The following is an 18968-nucleotide window of genomic DNA, read 5'->3' on the forward strand; positions in this document are numbered from 1 at the left end:
TGCCCTTTGGTGTTTTCTCTGCCGTCTGCTACTTCTTAGTGTTTGTGTGTCTGGTTATTTATTACTTTTCTTGTTCCTTGTCTTAGCCTTTTGTGCTGAATGACCATTCACCAGATGATACTCCCACAAATCAGGTTCCCTTACCTTCTACATCCCCTTACAGTTACCCTGATAACGAAACAGCTTTTTCCACTTTGCTGAAATAATTTAGAAGGTAAACAGTGTCAGGCAGGACCTTTACTGTCAATTTGACTATAGTCAAACTTCAGGCAGCCTAGAAATGTAAAACTATGCTGAGGATCATAACCAAACTGGCAAAAAGCTCTTGGGTCAGTTTAGTCCATGACAACTCACAGCAGTTCTTCAAGAAAACAAGAACAAAGAAAAAGAACAAAGAATTGAAGGAGATTAGCTCTGCAACTGTGAGTTGTGGTGTTTTGTTGTTGTTATTGTTGTTGTTATTATGTTTTTTTGCATATCTTTTGACTTACAAGCTGCAGAACAAGCTTGGCAGCAAGGTATCAAGAAAGCCTTATAGTCTGTTAGCAAGGTTCACTTTCTGTGGCTTGTTTTCCAAGATGGCACATTTTATGTCAATGTCTTAAAGCAATGTTGTTTAGCAGAACAGTTTTATCCTCCAGACAGCCTTTGTGAGGGTGTGTAAGGGGTAAGTGGTATTTTATATGACTGAAGTGGAAGACTGCAACAGTTAGATATAGCAGGACAAGTATTTTCTTTGCCAGCTGCTGTATCAGGAATCCTCAGGGATGCTATTTCAGCTGTAATCTCAGGTGGAGAACTTGACCTACTGTCCAGAGTCATGCTCAATTTGAGGCTTTTTGCCAAGTTTCCAGTTGGAATCCCAGCTGAGGCAGCATCATGATATAAGCACTCCTGCTCTGACATAGCAGCTGGTTCTTGTATGAGAAAATGCTGACAAGAGATCATAGAATTTCCTTGGGGACCCTGAAAGGACAAGTGATGGTAAACTTTCTCCACTGTGCACTGCATGGTTGAACCTCTGAAGAGCAAGGAAACAGGTCTTTGAGAAACTCTGCTTTGCATATTGCCCTTTTAAAAGACACTTTTTTGGTTTTAGTTTTGTTTTCTCTTTTTTTCTCTTTCAGCCTATAAAGAAGTGCTCCAAATATTCAGTAACTTGTGTTGAGACTGACCCACTGCATGCATTCTTTTGCAGTGTGTTGACACTTCCTTACCTCATCCTGCTCTATTTACTCCCTGTTTCCTGGTAGATCACTGTAAGCTAGACTATCAGCAGGCAAAGATGGACCAGTGCATCAAATGGACTTTCCACAACTGATTTGTTGCAGTCCAACATTCTGAAGGCACTGTGAGCTTTAGTGGCCAGTCTCAAGCAGTAGTAGCACATAGCTGAATGAGTTAGATGTGATTCAAGGAACATTTTAGTTAGAAAATTTATGTAATAAATTTTACAACCTGACTAATTTTTGTTGTCGAATGAAATAAAGATTTGATTTTGTTGACAGTTTTGTCTTCCTAATAGAGATTATTTGTGCTTAATTTTCTTGGCCTGAAGAAGTTCATAGAACCTAAATGGCCTATGAAAGACATTCAAAGAAGAAAAAGCATGCACTTGAAAAGCAGTAGAAATGTAAATAAGAGGTGCAGTAAATAGGCCTTCACAGTGGCACATTAAAACAAAACAAACAAAAAGAAAAGCTAAAGTAAGACAGGCAAATATAGAAGAAAATCAAAAAGGGAAATGAGAAACAAAACAAAGGTATTAAAGAGACAATTTGACATTCTTTTGGAAAAAAAACAGGTCAGTTCAATATATTGGATATGGCGAGTGGCTCATTTAGGGAACATTAGATGCATGAGGAATTATGTCTCCCAGTTGCACAGCACGAGCATCATCAGCAATGACTTTAAAACAGTTATGACATTTGGGTAAGACTGACAGCAGAAAGAGAAAAGACAAGGGAGAAAGGTTAATTACCTACCATTTTTGTAGATCACTGCATCTTCCTCTTTTGCTGCCATTCTAATGAAGGAAATATTCACATGCTCTCCCCTATTTGCTGTAACAGTTAATGCCACTGGATGGAATGAGGCTGAAAACAGAACAGGACAGAAGTATGGGATAAATAGCAGCAGTTGTTATCTCTAGTCTCCAGGCTGAGAGCTGAGAATGGTTTACAGCATGCCTTGACTCAGATTTTGATGTTTTAATTTCTTTATAGCACACACTGACTCTATCACCAGCAACCTCAGCTCTTTGTTCTGGCCAACCACAGAACATGGGGCATGAAATAAAAAAAGTAATTTGATTTTGGTGGAGTAACTCAACACACTTCCTAACTAGGAGCTGCAACTGTCTGCGCAACACTTCCCCAAGTTTCTTCACCCCTTGAGACGTTTTTCAAACAGACTGTGTAAAGTACTGGAAAATGCATTCTAGGGAACAAGCTGTGGTTGGCAAACACAAGTTAGAAGTTAAGGATGCTTTCTTCCATTTAGTTGGAAAATTCCAGAGGAAGGCTATGAAGTGTTTTGAGAATAAATTCAGGTTTCTGACCATTTTTAGCTCTGAGTTGTTACGTCATACTATCATTGATATGTCATACAGCAAAAAAAAAAAAAAAAAAAAAATTACAGAAGCTCCTCTAAAATGAGAAAAAGTTAGCTTCCAAACTCTTCAGCTTTTTGAGTGAGAATGTTCCACCTCTGTACTTTTCCTTTTACATCACCCTGGGGAGTGAAGCATTGATTTTCATCAGCCTCTTTTGTCCTTCTGGTTTTGAGGCTGTTTAGCCTTAGATTTCCTCATGTGCAAACTCCTCTTGGGTAAGTCCATTCTGCATCTTGTTTTTGTTCTGCTCCTAGGAGCCCAGTTCTGCTGCCATCTGCCTCCCCAGCAAGGTGAATGGGACCTTTCTGACAGAAAGACCCACCTGAGCCTCTGTTGGAAGGAATCCTTGAAGAGCCGTTCATGCTTCTAGTCAGCTCTGCATTTTTGCAATGGTTCCGTTTCTATTAAAGTCACATTTATTTCATTGGGAATATTTTGTTCAAGGAGCACACACACAGGTTAGTACAAACTGTTAAACAACTTCTTCATAAAAGGTTGACATTTATTTATAGTCATGCATCTTTTTTTCTGCTCATTATTAGAACACTTTCAATAAAATATACTTTGTTTATATCAGTGGTTGCAGAAAACAAATTTGGAGTCTCTAGCTGGAATTTAGTGGCAAAGAAATACACAGAGATAGGATCAGAAAGCAGAGGAAAAATGAACTAACTTTCTGTTACATTATATGTGTAAGAGAGCTGTGAAAAACGAGTAGGTAGAGGTTACATGCAGTTTGTGTAAGGCTGAAACTGTGCTAGCACCTCCAGTAAAATCTAAGGGGGAAAGAAGGGTGGTATTTATGTAATATTTGAGGAAAAAACATTTTAATACTTCTGTTTTAGAATGGCATTTTGATTAAAAATCAAATCTTTTGTGTTATGTGATGTAAAAATAAAGAAAAATCCAGTAAAAATGAAGACATTTCTATCAATCCAAGCCAGCCTCTCTCCCAAAATTTAATTTCCTTGAGAATTTTAACAGATTAATGTTTTATTTCTGCTTAGAAATAAGGCAACTATAGAAAATTCACAGTTCTTTGCGGAATGGAATTTCTATCCCTTGTGCAGTTCTAGTGTTTATGCTCTGAGCCTCTGCCATGAGTTTTCATTCCGCGGTAAGGGCTATCCAATTGGTTTCAGAAAGACTGTGTCTGCATGATACTAAGCATTTTCATAGGGATCTACTGAGCATCTGACATCTTATCTAGGCACTGGTACCTGAACTACATCTTATAGAAACATAGATTTCTAATACAGAATAATGAAATAAGATCACATTAGAAACCATCAAATAAACTGAAAGCGGTCCAAACTTACTGTCAGCCCCTGATTTAGAAATTATTTATGAATAAAAAGTGCAATGGTGAAAATTGTGATCTATTTAGGAAAAGAAAATTCAACAGCCTACTCAAAAATGAATTGCTAGTTAGAAATGATCCTAAGTGGTTTACTTGCAGTGAGTTTTGGACCAGATTTAGTGAGGCATTAATAATTGTTTTAACAATTTAACAAACTTTTTCATTTCAATTTTATTTTCTTTGTATATTGTTTAGCTCAACCACAAGACTTTTTCTTCAGAATATTGTTGCAATGGAAAGGAATGCACACTCCCTGGTGGGCTCAGTTCCAACGTATTTTTAGATTGTGACTTGTATTTCAGTATTTCACATCTTGAGTGTGCCAATTCCTTATAGAGACATAATGAACTGAGTTGCAGGGCAAGTGCCATAATGCTCTGATGTTAGCATTTCCATTATTGTCCCTTTGCCCACTCTGGAGAGTTTATGTGTGGGAAACTCACTTTCTTATATGAAAATACACATTAGATGTGTAGAGAAATCACATAAATTATATTTGACTAGATGCGGAACAGGTAATATATTGTTATTTTCTATGTATGCTGTAAACAGTATAACCATTAGTCCCAAAATATATATAAACCATAATCTGTTCCCTCATATTGTGTGTATGAGTAATCCACAACCATAGAATTATAGAATGGTTTGGTTTGGAAGGGACCTTAAATATCACCCAGTTCCATCTGCCCTGCCAAGGAAGGGACATCTTCCACTACACCAGGTTGCTCAAAGGCCCGTAAGGAATTCAGGAGAATGGACTTGTTTTTTTCAGCATGGCACATGTGTAGAGTCAAATAGGAAAATTAACCTGCTGTGTTTCTGTATTATACAGCAAAAATTTTATTGTAGCTGGTAAGTACACAATCAGGCAGATGACAGTTCCCAATCACATCAGTGGGGCTACCCAAATGATTAGTAATTAGTGTTCCAGCAACAATGTTTCAGCTTCTTGCCCTAAGGCTGCAAAACAGTGACTGGATTTTCAGAAGGGCTTCTCCTTCCCGTGCCTTTTGTCTCCTCAATGGGAAACTACACATTTCAAGTCTTGCTCAATTTTTGGCATTGAAAAACACGTTCTGCCTTTAAAACTTATTCAGACAATAACATAAAAGGGAAAAAGGCCTGTTTTCCAACTATAGATGCTTTGCCAAACCTCACAGTCCTTCACTGACCTCTTCTTCCTCTCTCTGTGCACTTTAATAGCTTTGAGAATTTCTGTCGTGCCTCTTTCTCACCCATCTAGCCTGATTAGATTGTACGCACTCACCAACAAGTTGCTAGCTCAAATTCTTCCAGTGGAAGCTTTTGCAGAGAAAGTCTGAGAAATGGATTCAGCCCAGGAATTATCCAAAGGAACCTGCTTACCGCTGGTGTGAGGGTTGTGTTATTTCTGGTTAGAAGAACTTTGGTCATATAGGAAGCTCTCAAAGTTTGATTACTTTAAATTCCCTGCTCCTAGGTCCAGAGATACAAAGTGCAATGCAAAACCCAGATTGATTCAAAAGACACTCTTCCACTCATGGGGGTTGTTGTACATGACAGTCAGAGATGGCTCAGCTCACTGGCATTCTGCCACACAGACAGAGCCACACTGGCTTTCCGTGGACTGTTATCTGTCTCCTCATTGCAACCTCCTTTAAAACAATGGAGTTGTCAGCCTGCACCTGCAGAGCTTTCTTGGTGACTAGTCAGAGAAAACATAAGTGAGTGAAAAAGGCACTTGCCCTGCCAACCTTACTTCTAATGTTCCCATACTGTAAGATGCAAACAGACACTAGCTGTAGCTTTGAGAAATGAAAAATCTATTTGTCTAAATTTGCTATATAATTTCAGGAGATACCAACAGTGGCAATTGCTCTTACTAAAACCTTATAAAGAAAGATTAAAAGTGTCAAGTCTCACAGACCAGCTGCCGGCACAAAACATTAGAAATACAGTCAAGTCTGCTAAAAATCAGCCAAAGTTTTGAAAAGTTGATTTTCTGCTGGAAATTCTCCAACATTTCTTGCAATTATCTGTAGTTTATGGTGATCTCTTCTTTGGAACTTGTCCCAGAAGTCCAGTGAGGTACAGAGACAAGTAAAAGCTTGCACATAAGAAGATGTAATTCAACAGCCAGAGTGCTGGACCTTAGAAATCCCACCTTCTCTTCCCACTATATCCCTGCCATATTTTCTTTTTCTACAGTGCCTAGCCTTAAACCCAAACCCAAGTCAATAGTGAGATGCACGGGCTATTTTTGTGAATAACCCTCTTAGATTCTGGAAAACTTCTCTGGAGTTTCTTTCCAGTGTTGAGCTGGACTGGGTTTTTTCATACTGACACAGACCGTGCTGATCCAATGTTTTACTGAACCTTAGGCAAGGCCGTTATTTTCTAGGCTCAGGCTGCCCATTTACAAAGGAAAGGGTAGTGATGTTTCGCTACCTACACCTCAGACCAGTCAAGACTTTAAAATGGAAGCATGTTTACAAATCAAGGGTCTGGTATGTGAAAATGCCAGTGCAGGGGCTGTCGTATTATAATTCCATGAGGTCAGTGAGGCCAGTACTTACCTTATTTGCCACCTGACTTTGTGTTCCTGGCAGTAGCCAGACACAGGCAGAATACCTACAGGTGTCTGACTGACTTCCATGATGAAATGCCTAGCAGCTAGTATCAACCAGTTGTCTCTGCATTTCATTACAAAACACAGGCTTGGGCCAACACTTATCTTTGTTGACTCCAGACTGCCTTGCCATGCTGGTGCCCCCCTGTGTCAACCAGCGATAACTGCCAGCCTTGCAAGCACTGACACACAGAATCCTGATCTGACCACCATACAGTACCTCTCAGTGGCATCTTCATGGTGTGTATCCTCGTCACCTCATCCTTGAGTTTCCCTTCACAGTAATACGCTCCAATAGTTTCACTGGCCTGCTCCCTTTTCCACACCACTGTTTTGGCTGTTGGTCTCTTCAGATCTTCGTTGACTTCCAGTGGTTCCCGGTGTTGGTTTGTCACATCCTCCTGGTCTCGGTCTATCGTGATAGACTCACGGGAGTGCCATCTGGAAGTGATGCAGATAAGTGCTGTCTCGGAGTTGTCCACCAGAGGGAATGTATTGATCAATATGAGGTCCAGTGCTGCTTCCACTTTACCTAAGATAAAAAGCAGCAAGTGGAAGAAGTTTACTGCAGAGTTCGTGTATGTGGCTGATCAAATCACCAGATACGCTGTTTCACCCGTTACTCAGGGTTTCTCTTGCACAGCTGCTGTGCAAAACAGAAAGATTACAGATTAACTATTCCACTACACTGACCTTATTATTTACTTCTTATGTCATGAACAGATAGAGCATGTTCTTCTCAGACGAAGAAATAAGATCACGGACTTGTGGAATTTCTTTTGGAAAACCATGGGTTGCAGAAGCAGACATATCCTTGAATAGTTAGACATGTACATAAATGTCTGAAGCATGGTGCTGGTAACGAGGTTAGTGGATCATTTTCAGGGTCAGTTTGATAGCGTTTCTTTTACACTCTTTACATGGATTTAATACACATGAATTGATATAGAGCAGATATACCTTTTGGTTAAGCAAATGGGCAGTACTTTGAACAGCTGGAGTATTTTCTAACAGCTGTTTCATGAATGGGGATTAATGATTTCATAATCATGCACAGGTTGACCATTCGAAGCCCTGACAGACAGTGGCGAGAACTATGGCATAAAGAAGCTTTCTCAGAAACAAAGGGTAAGTCAGCAGCACGAGAAGAACTATTTTTTTATGAGGTTAGGTTTAAATTAATCGAAATGGCTCCTTTTGCTCAACAGAACTGCCAGAAATACACGGAGATTTGAAAATGGTAGCTACAGGCCTGATTAAAACAGTCTCTGGCAGAGTGCTACAGATTCAGCTGTTGAAACGTGCATAGCAGGAGGGAAATACAGCTCTTCTATAATCAACAATTTGCAAATAACAGGCGTTTCCCTTTGCTTTTGAAATTCAGAGTAAGGAGAAGGGAAACAGTAACATTTTTTCCAGCTGAAACAGGAAGAATATTTGATTTCTTTTATTCACCACATCTATTTTCCTGCTTTAAATACAAGTATGTTTTGTATTTACACAGAGACACCTAATATTTAGTGCCGCTCAGCTTTCAAATGTTCCTCAGATTGGAAGGAAGGGGTATAGTCTTAGATAAGGGAGGTCGAAAGGTCTGAGTGCTGACTGCAGTCTTTGCGTGTGTCTCTCTAGAGCTCGGGGCCAAGGGAGGAGGTCCTCCGCTGCTGCCAGTGCCAGCAGCCGCCCTGGGGGACCTAAGTATCTTGACAGCACACTGAGGCTCACCACACCCGGCCAGCCTGCCACAGCTACCACCCTCTAATGTGCCAGCCCAGATAACCCGTGGTTACATAATGGAGAAATGAAGCTTTCTGGAAAGGATACAAGGGCCACTGCAGTTGTGTGTTGCGTAAAGGTGCAGGTCAGGGAAGTCAGTTCATTCCGCTGCATGTGCGAAAACTGATCCTTCGAACAAAGTCGCAGGAGTAAGTGATAGAAACGGGGCCACGCTCATGCATTCATGTTGTAGGGCATTCATCTCAACGTTTTTACTTTTATATGAGGAGCATTTGTGATCTCCCTATGGGTCTGATGCATTACCTGAAGGCAGATATAATCCAACAGACACCAACACTGAAAGCAGAGGGCTCCAGCTTCTTTCAGGAAGGGTCACATGCCAGGTACACCATCCTAAAATCATAACCTGCAAGATCCTAATTTCTGCAGAATTCTGTGAAACTCAGAATGAAATCTTGATCCAAACTCCATGGCTTGATGTGATCTGTGTTGGGGTGAGGCAGGGTACTGCAGATCAGGAATGTGCCTAGCATCCACAGGGCACAGAGCAGCATTTGTCTTTCCAGTAGAGGGGCATGGGCCCAAGTTGCTGGGGTTCTACAGAGGATGGCTGCTCTTCCAGGGCTCAAGTTCCATTTCTCTGTTCTCCAACTCCAACACAGATTGGAAGGTGAAAAGAATACTTCCCACCCCCTGCTCCCTCCTTCTTCCCCCCCCCCCCCCCCCAATCTCAACATTTCAATACACTATGAAAAAGTAGTAAAAGTCTGAGTTTTGAGGACTAACTTTCATGTTGCCTTTGATCCCTATGCAAGATCCCTGTGCAAGAAATAACAAAGTAGATTCAGGGCATTTGCTGAAAGCTTTTCTGTTTCTTTGTATTAATCAAACTGTGTAATCAAAGTGTAGAACAATCACAGCTCAGGCATATTGGCTATTTACTCTTGTGCTTATTCTAGATGAACCAAAATCTAGCCATTGGTGGATGGATAGTTTTCTGATTGATTGTCTAAATATATGTGGGGTTTTGTCATATAAAGCACTGCAGAGTAACCTAGATACCTGCATCGAGCAGATGGAGGGCAGGTGAAGTTTCGTGTCTTCTAGAGAAACACTACAAGGTCTAAAAGGGAGTAATACCTATGCATAAGCATGGAATTATATGCCGGGCATAATTTGACGGCTAAGGTTTCACAGCTGGAATATACTGCAAGCAGAAATTAAAATATATACAAGTGAAATCTTTGCAGTAAGAACAGCTGTGCTTTAGGTGTATTTGGGGGGAAAAATATGAAAAAAGCACTCTAGCAGCACACTGATACGAAGGCAACTCACTTGTTAGTATCTAGCAGGACTGCCAATTTAAGTCAGCCTAGGCCTCTGAGGTGATAGAAATGCTTTCTTTGACTCCACTGAGAGCTGCTACCCTCAGACTGGGAGAAAAAAAAAACAACCCCGAAAAGTGTAAAATATGTGTATGCTTAGGGATTCCTACAGCATCTCTTTCTGGTAATGCAACTTAAAATAACCCAACTGGCCTTACTAAAGAGGAATTTACTTAGCCTAGCAAAATTTAGGCAAATCCTACCCTTGATATTAATGAAGACTTTGAGTATGTAAGGACCAAATAAGGACAACAGGATTTAGCTCTCTGAGTAAAGCACAAAAATACAGACAGGAAACTCCCTTTCCCTGTACCCATGACAGTTCTCTGTGCTTCCTTGAAAAACTCCTTTGACTCCTGCCCTGGTCCTTGAAGAACTGACCTTATCAGGAAGGCAATTTGCTGTGCGTGCAAATAGATTCTGAGAAGACAGAGCACTTGCAAAAGACTAGTGTTGGAAATGGGAGATAACATGCAGGGAGGATTCATTGCCCAGTATTTACTCATTGTGGTGCAATGCTCTGGGTTCTTCCACCACAGGGAAAATGACATTCTCTAAATCAGTAAGTTTAAATAACAGCACACCCAGTATAACCCAGACAGCAAAATGAATGCAGGGAGACATTTGCTGTTCCCCTCCACTCACCCATAACCACAGGGTTGTGCTCTCCCTTGCTAGGTTATACCTGGCTGTATGTTTCAGAGCTTCTCTAGTACATGTACTGCTGGGGAAATTGTGCTGAGCAGAGAATTAGTGTGTATCACACTGTTGTTGTAGCCCCTCTGTGGTCTCATTCCCTATCAAAATGCCATTCATACAGGCACGGGGTCATCATGTTTTCTGTGCTGTGCTGCACTGGTAAAACTCAGTGAGGACCAGCTAGAAGAAATGGCTCTCAGGAATTCCCTGGAACACATCCCAGACATAGGTCTGATCAAAGGGCAAGAAAGTCTCTGATAGAGTTAAACCATCACTTCGCTAGATCAGAACTGGTGATAGACACACTAGTTAGGAAATAAAACCATGCAGCAATCTTGAGCTGATATAGTTAATGCCATAGATGAGTACATACAGCACAAGCCTCACGAGAGCAGGAAAGTGTTATGATTTGTCCTCTTGTCTCAGAAAGTCCTGCCCAAATACTTTCAGATTTATTCTGTTAACCCTTGTCTGGCCGCAGGAAAATCATGGTGAATATTCAAAACAAGTTCTGCCTAATGTGAGGCCTTTGAAAAGTTGCTTGGTAATTGAAAAAGTGTTCAGTGCTGTGGAGTGGCTAACATAAGGAGCAGCCAGCAGGATCAGCTCTATCAAAATAAAAGAGAACCATATCCCACTGCCCCCCAGACACATTTAATCACTAGTCAGTACTTGCAAGGTATATTGGGACTGCGAATTTCTGAGTAAATGTTCTAGCTATTAATTGAGCACTGATGAGAGACAGTAAATTGTTTAGACATTACACATCTGATTATGTATTTGTTTTCCTTATATTTGTAAAGCTTTATTATTAATTGCTTGAAGTGATGGTTCTATGATTCAGGCCCTTCTATGATTCTGTGATTGTAAGTGACTACAAGCTGGAAGTCCTTCCCTTGGCGTTTGGAGCATAACAGAGGGAAAAGAAGAGTTATGACAAGAGGTAAGTGGAAAGATTAATACTTTAAGAGTACTAATTATTTAATAGAAGAGGGAAGGAAAGAAAATTGCACCCCTTTTTCATCAGGTGAAGCAGGGGGAATAAAAGGGATAAAAACAGAATCAGTGCTTCGTTTAGGTTTGGTGTTATGTTGAAAGTAAAGCAGTCAGTTGCATATGACACACACTGCAGTATTCAAAAATCATTTTGAGACCAATGGAAACAAATGTCCCAGACTACCAAATCATTAATCGTTTTTCCTTCAGGTCTCTTCTCAGGTGCCTTCAGGCACTCCTGCTGCTTGGAAGAACACGGTTTGATTTAGAACAAAGCTAACTTGCTAAATAGCCTGCACCTCAGCATTTCTCATTGTATCATGTTTTGCAGTTCCAAGTTCAGTTGTACCCTCCTCAATTGTATTTTTCTGCAAAAATCACACAACAGTTTAAAATAATTTATCTATTTAGGAACACAGTTGGCAATCATGTAAGCAATTTTGCAGAAAGATATAGCTTTTGGTTAATTCTCACAGAAGTACTTAATAAATCACATTGAATTTTTTTTAAGTTATTTTTTTATTGAGTAATTAGCTAATTTGGAAGATAGTCAAGCCATTTGGCAATATTTTTCATGTGGAGAGTGGAACATATACCGCACCAGAATTTGGTAATCTTTATTTCCCTTTTTGTGTGCACTCCATATTCATCAATCTTGGTTATTTTTTGTTCATGCTTTAAAAAAGTAAATAATTGGGAGAGGGAGCAGTGAGGGGGAGCTTTGAAATCGCATATTCATTGTATGGGCTCAGTAGTCTCTTAGTGTCCTGGGAAGCAAAGATAGCAGCAGTTCAGTTAATTTCTCCTAGTGAGTCAAATTTTCCTCCCACAGCTCAGTTCTCCACAGGAAAACAAGGCTGACGTTACTATCACCTAAACAGATTAAGATTCTCTGCCACACAGCAGCAGCAGGGCAAAAACAGGGAGTCAGAATACTGCTGGAAAACAGCTTGTAAATGAGCAAAAAAGCCAGGTTTTCCAATGAAGCCTTTCTTCTTGTCCATGGAAAGAATCTTACTGCTTGTATCTTATGTGACGCTACAGAGCAGCTGTAGGAGAGCTGACAGCTCAGATACCGAGGACTCTCACCCTTCTAAACAGAGGAGGAAAAGTCCTATGAAACTAATAAGAAACAAAAAATTAGTGACAGGACATCACTTTGCTAGTTGGTAGCAGTGGGAAAACCAGAGCACAAGTGTGACAAATAAAATAGCCTGTCAAAGCTAGCGGTTTCTTACAGGCCCATGGGTACACCTGGAGCAGGTGAAGCAAATACCTTCTTGTAAAATAGCATATAATTATTTTCTCTACATTTCATCAAAACAGTCTTTCAAGATGAAAAAGCTATAAAAGAAACACTGGCGCAGCTTGGTTGGGGGTTTCCCGGTAAGGGTGCTTAAATGCATGTGTAAGTAACCAAAATGAAGAAACATGCTTTCTCCTGACTTTTCCTGTAGACCATAAGCAAGTAAAGCAGAATACGACATATCAGCAGAAATTTCATGTAACAGACAGCTGACAATACACTAGGTAATGCTGAAAAAGGATAAGGCATGTGGGATAGCTTGACTGGGACAGACTTGTAGTTCAGCTACATCTGGCTGGATTTGCAGCTAGCCAAATATGGGTACTACCATCAAGAAAGTACTTGCAAGCAAGACTAAGTATGTCCCAAACAAGGGTGGTTCTTACAAATCGCATTATGAAACCACTGTGTATACTTCATAAGTATACTGTATGTCGCTTTCGTGCATGTACCAAGACGAAGTATGCAAAATAACACAGGCAATCAGTTAGTCTTCATAGCATATGCCAGTGCATACAACATGCATAAGGTTAACTGTCTGGAAATGCCCATGAGTGCTGGCTGCTGGATGGACATACTCTAATACATCTTTGCCTGTACATTACTCTCACTTCGCCACTGATTTTTCCAAGTAGAGTAATGGGAGTTGTTTCTGGTGCTAAGCACAGTTTGTGACTAATGAGGCTCAGGGCCCTGACTAGTGGCAGCCTGAAAATAACACAAAAGAAAATCATCAGCACAGTCAGAAGTGCAGATGGAACTGCACTGTCAAGAGGGACCTGTTGCAGTCCAAAGGGGAAATTAACCAAGCCACTTCATAGGACAGGCTGACACGCTGACATAATGTAAAAAGTAAATAAATACCAGGCAACAGAATACCATCTTGAAGTAAAAACTTGCTATATATATATTACCCTTGAATACAAAAATGTCATTTATGAACCATTTCAAAACCATTCCAGAACATAATAAATTCCTAATATCTTCACACTCTGAAAGTGTTTGCCTTTCCTAGTGCTGAATTACAAAATTAATTTTGATGGATTTTTTTACTTCTCTGTGATACGACCCTTGTTTATCATTATTGGTGCATGTTCTTAGTTTGGGTGCTAATAGAAGAACAATTATCAAGTATGTACCCTAAAAAAATCAGCATTTTGAATGCTTAACAGGAAAGTCTCAAGTTTCGCCACGTCTCCACTGAAACTGCAGTGGAACAACATCCTAAGTATGACCTTGCCACTAGCACAGGATCGATGCTAGCTTTGGAGGACAGGTCTTCATTACAGTTTCTCAAAGATTCTCGTCCGTCTAGTCCCAGACAGGTCTTGCATCATAGCGTCAGCTGACCATGGAACTATACATCTGTTGCACAAGTGGAAGGTGAATCAAGTTTTGCTTCATTTCTTCTATGCCTACCCAACGCACTCCACATCACAATGACTTCTTGGTTTTCCATGGCAAGACAAACATGAGTTTCTTGTTTAAGAGATGGGTCTGGGCCATGCAGGCTGAAATCTATGCAACCCATACAGATCAGGTTTCCAACCCAGGTAATTCTCTTTGTGAAGGACCAGTTACATATCTCTCTTGCCCTAAAGCAAGCTGCTAGCTGCAGTCAGTCCTTCTGACTTCTATACTCCCCCTTGTCTACCTAACACTTTACAGATGAAATTCTTGTATGAGACTATTGCAAAATGTTAATTTTTCCATTAAATGAAATTTTAAAAAAATCCATCCAACCATCTTAATTATGACCAAATACTCCCAAAATCTAATATATACATGTATATATATATGAAATCTGTATCTAAAACAATAACACATGTTAACACTTGTGACTGTAGCGTGATTTCATTTCACCCATTTAGATTTTATTTCTCAGAGTCTGATGCAATGCCTTTTCACTTCTGATTACTCCCCACTGCTGAAATGGCCTTTGGGAACACAGGCTTCCTAATAGCTACTCTTCCTCCCACTGGGTCTGAACCAGGCATATACTGAAAGCAAACTGCAAAGCTAAAAAATAAAAGGTCAAACCAGAGAAAATCATCCCACTTTTGTAATTCTAGTTAGGGTCAGTGCACAGAGGTGCCTGCTGTTGTTTTTGCCTTCTAGCTGCAGAGTCAAGGAACAATGAGTTAGTTCACAGCTGGAACTTGTTTCTTTGCAAACATATAGGCTGCAAGCTAACTAAACCAGAACAGCTTTCTTTCTTCCATAATACAGATTTGTAAATCATGATTGTCCTAACAGAACTGTGCAGAAACACTAACATTCAGCAGGTCAGAGATTCAACCAGTGACCCCTGTGGCAAGACCATCATTTCTGGATTAGATAAAAGCTACATCTCAAGAAGAGTCTAAATTACATGTAAAATTCAGACTCATGAAAAAGGCTCCAGGATACTTTTCCCTCTTGGCAAATAACCTAAGTGTGGCAGGCAGACGGGATTGTTTTGTCTCACAAATCAAATGCACTTCAGGAACAAGAAATTACATCCATGATTTGATCTGACAGCAGCATGTTTGAAGATAACTCACACAGGCCTAGTCCTTTAATTATGGGAAGAATAATATTCTAACATGAGCGCCTGCTCATGGTCACAGGTGTGTATTAACCAGAGGTTAACCAGAGGTTAATACAGGTTTTCTTTAGGTTAAGTTAAATTTGGCAAGAGAAAAACAGGTCTTGAAACAATTATTAGAATTTTTCCAGTCTAATTAAAAATCATGACTTCTTGTAAATTTGAAGAGCCTACTGCATCACAACAGTGCTTGTGTGTATGGTAATGTATGTTAAAAGTTGCTTAAATTTATAAATATGTAAATGTGTCATGTAATAATGATAATATACATGATTTATCAGGGTTTTTTTTCATACTGATCCCAAAGAAAACACAGTCATCAATGGGGATGTTAGAAAGCTACCACTGAATGCCGCTCCACTGTTTGCTCCACTGTTACCCTTTCTTAAAAGGATAAATAAACCCTTTGAGTCTTTACCATATATGGGTCCAAAGCTAAATCACACACACAAAAAAGAGAAATCCAGTATTTTTAGATTTAAGATTATTGGTAGAACAAAGCTATGGCACAGAAGATTCCGTCTGTCTTGCAGAAGAGAGACACTGGGCAATGTATTTGTTTCTTGCCAGAAATAGTTAAAGAAATGAGCTTGAAACTGGTTTTAATTGTTCCTGGTTTCCACAGTCTCTTACTGATGGAGTCCATCTTGCTAAAATAAGGCTTACGCACAAACGTTTTTAAGAGTTAGCCCACTATGGGAATCTGAAAGCAAATTATCAGACCATCTGAGGACGTTAAAAGGGAAAAGGTGAGGTCTGACACTCATTTCTTGCTTTCTCTTCTGCCTTCCAAGGGAATAGGTGAGTCTTCGGTCAGGACCTAACTGACTTAACTAGATTGTGCCTAGTCACAACCTTGGGGTTTGAATCCATACTTCAGGGTGGATTCCAGGATCATTTTGATTCTACAAAATGTTGACTGGAGTAGAACGAACCAACATAAAAATGTGTGGTGATGCTCAGTCTAGTTTCACGAATCCCAGTAGGATAAAATTCAACCCCTTGTCAGTTTAATTGAACATTTGCTATGTCAAGCAGTGCAAAAGTAAGCATTTGTATGTATTTTGAATGTTACCTTCCAAATCAGATCTTTATCTATAGCTGCAAATGGAGCACTGTTATTAGAACAACAACAAGACATTAAATCAATGGCCATTTCTCGTAACAGGAGCCAAGCCAACAGTCTTCACTTTGGAAAAGGGTGGAGTGGATTTTGTGCCTACCCAGCAACACACCCAAAGAAGCCCATGATCACTGGGGACAAGGTTAAGCCAGTTCACTGTCTGTGTTGAGTGTAAAGCCTCCCCTGCTCAGGGAATGTCATTCCTGCTTTCCTGAACTCCGCCTGCAGTATCTAGAGGAAAGCGGGATTGCATTGTCTTCCACGGCTTGCCCCAGGAAACATGATATCATTCTCAAACAAAAGCGGGAAAGCTGACAGATCTATTGAGATGGGTGTGACTATAGCACACACCTCGCTGCTCAGCCCCTGTGGAAAAGGCACTGACTGGCAGCTCTTCAGTACTGAGCTCTCTGCACTGCCCATGTTTACAGCTAATCTCTGCAGACAACTTTTGTTCTTCCCCTGCTTCTGACTTAACAGATGTCACTTGCCTGCTGTGTTGGTTAGGTGTATGTTTTGATGTAGAGAAACAGCAGAGACAAGGTAAAAGAGCTGGGATAACTGGACTTCCATTTCTTCTCTTTCATGCTGCTTACAGCACCAGGTTGTCTCCTTCAAGTGAAAAGCTGAAGTGATCTGAAGGCTAAATAGGCTGAATAAATGTGCACAATTAAAAGACACAAAAGAGGATTTGGTAAACAATATGCAGACTATTACATCAAAGGCTAGATAAGAATACTATCAAACGTATACTCAATTAATCTCTAGCCTTTTATAGGTGCCAAAAGTAAAATTGCAAACTCATTTGTTCGTACTTTCTCTTAGGTATTCGCATGCTGCTAATCCAGAAGGTTTGTGAATTTTAAAGCCAGTTACACAGCAATGAGGACTTCTGCTTTTTCTTGCTACTTTCTGGTTTTCCTTGCAGGACAATCTGCAGTTTTATAGCACATTACCTTTTTGCTGGACTGGAGGAACATATACATACCTCAATGAAATGGTTAGGAATGAGTTAAGTCTAAGGTTATTGTGTAAATTATATTTCTGTTTTACAGATTTTGCTCGGTATATTACCCAGAACAAACTGTCTAGAAAATCCAAACATGGATGGTGAAAGCAACACCCAAATGCTGAACAATTAAAGAATCTAATGGCAAGAGAACAGGCTTCCTCAAGGCTCTGCTAGTGATACCTTCAGCAAACCATCTCTAACATTAATTCTATGAATACTATAAACTAAGTTTCCATTAGTATAGTCTTACTGTGTATCTTTTCTGCAGATGTCTTATGACTAAATTCTGACTTGCTGAACTAATGGCATTTGCTGATAATGCTGAATCACTCCTTAGCTGTATTTGAAGTGTTATTAACTGATCTTCTATAAGGTGCCCTTTTTGTCCACTGACTTTCACATAGATTCCAGCTCTGGAATCCTGTCTGTCTAAAAACTTGTTTAAAATCAGATACTGGAATACCAAGAAATGTCACATTTCCCACCACACAGCCAGTTCATAAAATCACAGAGCAGATATTCTTGGGGAATGACACCAGTGGTTTCAAAGTTGTGAGCTTTGTGAAGAAGTTAATACCATTAGACAGAAGAGAAACCCTGTTGTAGTCTCTGTGTCAACAAACTACTTCAACAACTAAAAAGAGGTCGGATCAGATTCTACATGTGGCTAAACCCTCCCCAGCAGCTTGGCCACAATCCTGCCCTCACTTGCTTTAAGAGGGGTGCAGAGAGGTAAGCGGACTCACTGAAACAAATGCGAGTATTCGTCTATAAAGGTAAGTGCTGAAGTAAGGACCAGGGAGTCATGCACTTTGTCTGCACGTTGCATGAGAAACAAGAAAGGCATGACGGGTCGACCACAGATATTAAAGCAAAGGCTTACCTGAAATCATCAGGCTGAATCCGTAGAGAACTAGATGTGCTAAAGCGTCCATGCTTTCCAAAATATATCCATCCAGTTCTTACAGTTGCTCATGGAGTATCCTTTTCTCAGGGTAGACGTTTACCGGTTACTCTTCTCCATTGTGGTAAGCTGTTTACAAGTCACTGACAAGAAATCATAGCACTGGCGCAGGCTGGAACAGTCTCATTGCTGTCTGAGTACAGGGAGTTTAAGTTCCTTTTTCCTGTTTCCTTTGTAGATTAGGATGGGAAAGGCAGGATCTTAGAGGCATTTTGTATCAGCAGGACTGCAGGGCAGTGCAAATCCCGTTCATCCAGCAATACATCAAAACGGTTATCTGTAGCTGCTGGAGAAGCAGGGGACTGCTGTTGGTCACAGTCAGCAAAATAAGAACAATGATGGCATCCTCCAGTAGGCGGGAGGGAGCAAATAAAAGCTCCTCCACCTAGGTACAGTAGGGGGAAAGTGTCATCCCCTCCTCATAGCACAGATCTGCTAATTTCTCATGGTGCTATCATATTTTCCCTTATTTATTAAACCCATGTGTAAGCTGCTGGCTGCAATGCATCTCAGCATACAGTAATGAAAATGTGAAGTAAATAGTAACAAACCAACCAGATGAATCCAGTACAGATCA

At 40.2% G+C, this 18968-nt stretch overlaps 1 protein-coding gene across 2 annotated transcripts in view; it reads right to left on the minus strand.

The window, feature by feature from the left end:
- TEK (TEK receptor tyrosine kinase) overlaps positions 1–18649 on the minus strand; it is a 40525-nt gene extending 21876 nt beyond the window's left edge. For both annotated transcript variants that reach the window (XM_065663908.1, XM_065663907.1), the window contains exons 1-3: positions 18311–18649; positions 6803–7114; positions 1986–2096 (exon numbers count right to left, since the gene is read on the minus strand). In XM_065663908.1, the coding sequence (XP_065519980.1) occupies positions 1986–2096; positions 6803–7114; positions 18311–18362 (475 nt within the window). In that variant the 5' untranslated portion in view covers positions 18363–18649. The remainder of the gene's footprint in view (positions 1–1985; positions 2097–6802; positions 7115–18310) is intronic.
- Positions 18650–18968: the final 319 nt, after the last annotated feature.

Source organism: Lathamus discolor, chromosome Z (assembly GCF_037157495.1).
Source record: "Lathamus discolor isolate bLatDis1 chromosome Z, bLatDis1.hap1, whole genome shotgun sequence".
Lineage (NCBI taxonomy): Eukaryota > Metazoa > Chordata > Aves > Psittaciformes > Psittacidae > Lathamus > Lathamus discolor.